The 7,643-nt window shown below is 42.7% G+C and overlaps 1 protein-coding gene across 2 annotated transcripts; it reads left to right on the forward strand.

Moving 5' to 3' along the window:
* Positions 1-694: 694 nt before the first annotated feature.
* On the forward strand, positions 695-7,002 carry cUnh19orf47 (chromosome Un C19orf47 homolog). Of its 2 annotated transcripts, none has more exons than XM_084019733.1 (8): positions 695-731; positions 1,979-2,066; positions 2,313-2,427; positions 2,590-2,671; positions 3,610-3,735; positions 3,857-4,006; positions 5,011-5,084; positions 5,181-7,002. In XM_084019733.1, exons 1-8 carry the CDS (start codon positions 713-715, stop codon positions 5,727-5,729), a joined length of 1,203 nt encoding a protein of 400 aa, XP_083875859.1. In that variant the 5' UTR covers positions 695-712; the 3' UTR covers positions 5,730-7,002. The 2 variants fall into 2 exon arrangements, with proteins under 2 accessions (XP_083875859.1, XP_083875860.1); XM_084019734.1 differs by having other exon boundaries at positions 3,857-3,931.
* The last annotated feature ends 641 nt before the right edge of the window (positions 7,003-7,643 follow it).

Genomic DNA, 7,643 nt, shown 5'->3' on the forward strand with positions numbered 1-7,643 from the left:
CACGTAACTAGCTCATGACAAATATCAAATTGTCCGTTATTTTCAGTGAATATACTTTAACATAACTTACTAGTTTTCTGCACATCGCTATGATTTACTGTTTACTTATTTGTATCACTTCATTCTCATTTCCTCTTACTCTTGAAAAAGGACCAAATTGTATGGGAAAATTTGCCGTGTTGCTTTTTTGATCTTCTCTGTCCATATTTCAGCTTCTAGCCCTTTTTGTTGTCTTATAAAAGTTTACAATATAGAAGGTTTTTTCTCAGTTTCTCAAAAACTGGTTGAGCTGTCTCCTTTAATGCTGTTTGACCAAATGCCATTCATGTCCAATTTGTGAAGATACATAAATAAACAACATATTATGAGATACATTGTGCTCTTTGGATCTTTGTATGTTTTTTTTTAATATATGTATATTCAGCTACCATCTTAGTTGAGACCACGGGAAGTAAGCATGGATCTGGAAAGTGAGCGTGTGTTTAAACCCTTGAACACACGCTTCCTGTAATCAGGTGTCCGTTCGTGGTGCTTGCTGTGATTTCGCGGTCTGTGTTGCCCTCTAGCGGGCATAAACGTACATTCGCGAGACTTTTTTTTTTTTTTTTTTTTTTTACATTCGCGAGACTTCCCGCAAGGTCGGGAGAGGAAGTTGCGTCACGGGAGCAGAGCGAGCTCTCCGGATGTAGCCGACGTCACCACACTGGTAAACATGGCGTCCGTGACAACAGGTGAGAGCGAAAAGGCCCGGCGAGCCAACGTTGCCGCTGGCCAACACTTTAAAAACGGCCTCGGTCGTTATCACGCCGTGAACCTGACGCGTCTGCTGCATCGCGTCCGGAGCTTTGGCGCTGCTTTTGTTCGCGGTGGACGTCGGAGATGGCCGCTAGCGCCTTTTAATTCATAGCCACCGCGGAGACTATGCTAATGCTGAATGCTAACACCAACGGTTCTGATAGCGGACCCGCATTGTTCCCTTAAACGCGTGATTCCACTCTCTTCGATTAAACGGGGCGTCGAGGGAGGACTGTGCGCTGGATTCTAGCGGCTGGCTTTACATAACTTGAGTGGGTTAATTCTGCCAGATCTTCGTCTCATGCTAACTTGAGCTAACCGCCGCTGTTCAGGTTAGCCGGGTCTGAAATTCTTTCACACGGGTCGGATTTCACAAATCTATCTTAATAACGTTGCAGTACATTTTTAATAGAACGTGTTTGGCTACGATATATCCTGTCTTACACTGACTCGTAAGTGCTAAACGAGGTCTTAGTCAGCGTGTGAGTTTAGTGTCTGTAGCTATGAGTTCATCAGTCACAGTCAGCCAACGCGTGTCTTTACAGAGCCATTGTTGTGGCAGCTGTTGAACACCCATCACTCTGAATCTGTTACTCAGACCTTCATAATTGCGGTTATAAATAACCTCCAGCTGGCCGTGGTCAGCGTGTGTCACAGTCCAGCGTGCTGCTGTCTGCTCAGGTTTACGTCTCCCACCGGCGAGTAGTGCCAGGCCCAGCTCCCTCTGGTCTCCAGTGTTACTGAGGACCACCATCAGCGGGTTACCTTCATCTAGTTTGCCCTGAAGAGACCTACATGCTCACAAGTATCATTACCCTTCTAGACGGTCAGCCGAAAATGTAATCAACCATTTGAAAAACAGAAATACTGACCTGACATTATACTAGTTTCAGTGCCAGAAACACGTGAAAAATGGATACTGATTAAAAAAAAATTTGATACCAAAATAGATTTTAAAAGGTTTTTAAAGGATGTTCACTAAAGTCGTCTTATCTGTGATGCAATAAAAATATTTGATTCCAGTATGTTTAGGACAGTCGTGACATGAAATGTACATGTCGTCCCATAGCTGCAGCCCTGCTACGTAGCTGTTTAATCTTTTAATAACATGTCAGTGGCTGAATGTTCTTGAAATCCTTTTTGTTACACAATTGCTCACAACCTTTTTTTTCTTTTTCTTTAGCCACCTCTGAGTGGATCCAGTTTTTTAAGGATGCTGGGATCCCAGCCGGCCTCGCCGTCACATATGCAGTCTCCTTCGTGGACAACAGGTAACCTCGAGGCCCTCTTTTTAAACAAATGAATGAAATTTGAAAACAAAAGTCGTATAATCATATAACATCATCCACACGCTCAAAATCCTGTCGCGTGATTAAAACAGTCCAGTTAATTATTTAGCTCTTAGTCATTGTGACTTTATAAACAAAAATGGTTGATTTGTACATTGTTGTTCGGTAATACAGACCAAGGGAACAGAAGCACATAACGGTATTATCTGATTGTTCGTGTCACTGCAGAATTCACAAGAACATGCTGATGGACCTCAGTAAAGACATCATGATGGACCTCGGCATTACAGTCATTGGTGACATCATTGCCATTCTTAAACATGCCAAGCAGGTCTACAGGCAGGTGAGAGCAGACTAACCCGTTTCTTGCTCTGAAGTATTGAAATGCTGGAATGGATGGGGTCTTGTAGTCGTCGGTGCAAACATGTACAAACAACACCACTGGAATATCACCACTGTTGTGAATGATCTTACATAACTTCTGTAAAAATGTCCCCTCCTTCAGGACATGTGCAAAATGGCCACAGAAGCCATCTCCTCAGGACAGACCAGTGTTAAAGCTGAGCTCCGAAGAACCGCCAACAGTCGTAAGTATCTACATTTTTGGTGTCATTAAAACATATTTTTATTATTATAAATTCCATGGATTTATTTTCACAGCAGAATGCCAATTAAGTATTTTTCTTTCATTTGGAAAATTTCACCCAACATACAACATTTATACCGTTTATAATGAGCCAGTGATCTATAGGTTAGCCCACCCAACATCTCTGTAATAATATACTACGCCTAAAGTTATTAAATCATAGAAGCTGACGTTTCATAAGCGTAAATAGGAAGTGAACCAAATAGGTGGTTATTCTTCTTGCTAGATATTGCACTGGTACAGTTGATTGATGTTTGCACTGAATGGATTTTACATCTGCAACTCCTTTGTCTCCCCACGCTGAACATTTGTGGTGGTGTTTATTTACAACCGCGTGGAGTCGTGGAAGATCACTAGTATGCTCTGAATAAAAAAAATCCGATATCAGGTTATACGTCACATAACCGCCACTTTGTTCTGGTCTTGTGGAGAAAGTGACTGATATGGCACCACAGGTTGGTGTGACCATCTGTCAGGCTTACTGACTGGGCGGAGGAAGAGAGAGAATATCTGTCCTGTTCTTATTTTGAGAGATAGCTGAGCACCGGCTGAACCTGCTCAAAACCATTTTACAGGCTGTATTCATCAGTGTTATGTCAGGTAACAGTGCATGTTAAAAGGTAATGTTTCCATTTGGAGATCACATAAATCATGGTAATCTAATATTTCTACAACAAAACTGCATTACTTAATTTCTTGGCTCCAGTGCAAGGTTGAACAAGATCTACGTTCCACGACCCGCGTTCTTATGCACACTTTTAAAATCAGCATCTCAAGGATGACTTGTGAATCCCTGCTGTCCGCTGCTCTCGTCCTGGGGACAGAAAATGAAAACCTCCTACAGGAAACTACTTGAAACTTGTTTCTGCTTTTTCTCAGCTGCCACTCGTATGATTGCAAATGCTTTAAGCAGTGACTCCCCACCCGCCACTCCAGCCCGTCGTCCTGACAACCGCCTCTCGGTCACCGTGTCCAACGTGCCGTCAAACAAGAGCGGCAAAGCAGGTAGATGTCATGGTGTTTGTTTTGCCCTATAAATCCCTTATTTCCTGTCCCTCGGCAGCCATGCGTCCTGTCTTATTTTCACCTCTGTTGATCCTTGTGTACCCACCGATTTGTTTGTCAGTTGTAAGTCAGCCAGCTGACGAGGGGAACGGTTTGCCAGCAGTGAAGCGCCGACGTGTAACAGCTGAGATGGAAGGCAAGTACATCATCAACATGCCCAAAGGCTCCACGCCTCGTACACGCCGCATCCTGGCCCAGCAGGCCAAGAAAGGTAGGCGTGACCCAGTGGCCTCGCCGAAAACGCGCCCCTAATGCCGTCACTCACCATAGCTAATCAGTACTAAAACTTTCATCGACTTCTTTCACACTAAAACGGAATCAGGTGACTCGGGGCTGATTGTTTGACCTTCATTTCTGTCAGAATTGAACTCCTTGTCTTTACTTATACTTCCCATTGCATCAACAATTATTCCCTCTCCCAAACTGCTTGTTTTCACCTTCATTTTCCCCAACCATAACATCTTTTGCTATTATTTCCATAACATATTTCCTCCAGTAGGTTCTGTCAGTTCTGTTAATTTATTAATATGTATTTCCTTTCTACTTCCTATTCTCTCTGTGAAGTTCTTTTATATACACACTAACGGGAATCTCAAAATTGTACAGCAAAGACACGATTAATTGGTTTTTCTTTTGGGTTGTGTCAACTATAGCTGCTGCGTTGCAATACAAGAGCTGATTACTGTCAAATTAATCAGGAGCCCATTTTAATGAGACCTTTTAAAACATAAAGTATAGCCCCATTACCACTGGACAAAAACCCCACTAACATCTGGCTTTCGTCTTTTACAATGTGAATTAATTCCTTGGACAAATGACTGCAATAGTCACAGCTATTTATCAGATCCAGCTCTGATTGAATGATGCAAAATGACACCCGGTTGGACACATTCATTTTCGCCCGTTTTCTAGCACTTTCTTTGTCATCTCGGCCACAAATTTGCTTCGCCTCCATCCGAGCAGAGCTCGCACGTCGTTTTGAAATGAGTCAGAGCCAAGTTTGAAAAGAGACTGAATAAGTAAGAGACATCCACATTTGATGGCCTTCATGCGACAAAGCAGCAAGGCGTACTATACTTGAAGATATTTCTTCTGATATATTCAGGAGTATGCTCATGCGACTTATTTGTCCATCACTTATAACGAGTTATCCAAATGAACCACACCTGTTTTGGTCGAGCTGTCAAAATAATCTTTGCTCTAATCCTTGAAAAGGTTCGAATCGCACCTCTGTGTTTGCAAGACTTGGGGCTGAATCGAAGGCAGACACAACAACGAGCAATAACAAGGTGAGGCCTGTCGGCATGTAGTCAAAAATCACTTTGTTCAGTTTTGGATACAGGCGTGAAGATAAGTTCTGTGCTTGTAATCATCTTGTTTGGCAGCCCACCGGTGTGTTCAGTCGTCTTGGCAGAGGGGACCAAGAGGAAGACGGGCCGAGGCCAGGAATCATCGATGTAGATGACGAAGACGACAGTGATGGGGAAGGCTCCGTCCTCCAGTATGCTGGTGTCCTCAAGAAACCCCCTTCTTTCCAGAAGAAAGAGCCGGCAAAAAAACCAGCCCCGACCACCCTGCGGCGCCTGGGAGGCAAATTCAAACGACCTCCCTCTGACACTCCCACCTCCTCCTCCCCCTCCTCCTTCCCTAATGGCCTCCCCCCTGCCAAGGTTAGTGTGCTTCAGAGACTGGGCAAGCTCCCTGCCACACACCTGAGTGCTGCTGTGTCGCTCACACCTACTGACACACAGGACAACAGGGTGAGCAGCACCAAGCCCAAAGCCCAAGAGGGACTCACCATAGCAAGCTCCAAGGTCAGCAGCAGCACCGGGGCTGGGGGAGCAGGAGAAGGAGGGGGAGGAGAGTCTCAGGGTGCCCAGATGGACATTGGTGCTATCAGTGTTTTTAAAAGGCTGGGCAACAAGAGAACCTAACACAAAAATCCCTAAAATTATAAGTAGTCAGACTTTCTATACGTCCTTTATAGAATTTGTATCACCTCTTTTTTCTGGTTGAACCCTGGCCACACACCGGACTGCTGGTGGAGTGGGGTTGAGGGTTTGTGTAAGGATGATTTTAATGCTGCTTTGTGGCTTTAGGCTTTCTCTTATATATCTATATATTTTTTTTTACACTTAGTCATGCTGCCATTGGAAACCAAGTGTTCAAGCTATTCAGTTGAGGACTCAAAGTTCTCTCTGTATTATGTTTTCTGTGTCATGTCTCAATCATAGCTGCCATTTATATATTTATCTATATTTCTGAGGTTAAGGCATGAGCATGACATCAACCGAGTTGCCATAACGGTGGTTTTAATTTTACTCCACAACACCCTTTTCTGAGAGTAGTTTTAAAATATTCCTCCAATATTAATTATGTGGTCAATAATTTCCTGAAAGTAAATTATTTTTAGTGTAAAAGTTACAGATAATACTTCTTTTCCTTTTTATTCTTCTAGTTTACACAGCAGTCCAGCCGAGAGGTGATGGTTTGATCTTTCTACTCCTATTTGCCTTCACCACCTGAGAAATGACCTCCTCTATCCAAAGTTGATGAAAGGCTTGTTAACTTTACCCTCGGACTTAAGAGTGAGAAGAAAATTGAGCAGAATGTCCTCTCTGAACTCTTGAATTTAGGGGGAAATAAACACTGCACTTCTAATTCTCAACCTTCCTCTTCTTCTTCTGTGCTTTGTGGAGTAGAAATCCTCACCTCTGAACTGAAGCCAACCTTTCTATCATAGTACTGAACATTTTCTATAACCAACTACTTGAAGGCCGGGTTCAGTATAATATTGTTTATTTTGAAATGCAATGTATAGATTTGTTAGACTTTGTTTCTCACAGCACAGAACCAGTTCTGCTGCATATTTTCTTATGTGGACATTCTTGTATCCATGTAAAGAAACTCAGAGATGCCATCAGGTCTGGTGTCGGCACTGTAGGTTTCGGTAGTTCACCTTTGCCCAGTATGGGTCGTTAACACCTGTGTATCATTTTGGTCTTTCCTCCCACCAGAACTTTGTTACACTGTAAATATTTGAACTGTTTAAATCACGTTATGGAATTTTTATTGTTCAAATGAACAATATTGAGCAAAAGGCACCAAGAAGTATCATATTTTAAAAAGATATTGACAGAAAAAAGTTCTGAATTTGGACAATATGTGCTTTGAAAAGAATTAAAAGTGAAATAGGGTCCAAACATCTTTCCTCTGGTTGTTTTTTTCTCTAATGGAGACATTTACATTGCATGTCATTGTCACATATTGTACTATTTGAATATCGACATGACAGAAAAGTCAATATTCATATTCCCCTGGGATCATTTAGCAGATAATTTATCAATAAACCTGTTAAATTCCCACTCCTCTCACAATGAGGCTGCTGCTGTATAATTTGGGCTGAATTGTGAGTGTTATGTTAATGATGTTTCATCAGTTGGTGCCTCTTTACTCTGTGCAGCTGCAGCCAGAAACACACATTTGGCTTCCAGGGACCATGGGTGCGAGGGGGGGGGGGGGGGTGCAGAATATCTTCAGGGTTACGAGAGGATGTACTTGTACTTAAGGTTTTGCTGTAAGCAAATGCATTATTTATTCATGTTGATCCGTATGCTTGTTGAAGTAAAGAATCACGATTCATCCAGGAGGAGCTGATGCATTGTGGGTCCACAAACCAGGGGGCAAATATAGATGTAAAACTACAGATGTTTACATGAGTCACTGAGCAGATATCCTTCCCCTGGACAGGGTTAAACCCGTGCAAGGCTTTCCTCCAACCAAACCACATGAATCTCACCTCGGGAGACACAAGGTTGCTCATAAAAATGGAGGGAATAAAGTAACCT

Source organism: Eutrigla gurnardus (assembly GCF_963514095.1).
Source record: "Eutrigla gurnardus genome assembly, chromosome: 10".
In the NCBI taxonomy this organism is placed as follows: domain Eukaryota; kingdom Metazoa; phylum Chordata; class Actinopteri; order Perciformes; family Triglidae; genus Eutrigla; species Eutrigla gurnardus.

Excerpts from the sequence above, each read along its gene's own strand:
- cUnh19orf47 (XM_084019733.1), top strand. Across the intron at positions 2,428-2,589 it reads CCAAGCAGGTCTACAGGCAG|GACATGTGCAAAATGGCCAC; the intron begins GTGAGAGCAGAC and ends CCCCTCCTTCAG. Across the intron at positions 5,085-5,180 it reads CAACAACGAGCAATAACAAG|CCCACCGGTGTGTTCAGTCG; the intron begins GTGAGGCCTGTC and ends CTTGTTTGGCAG.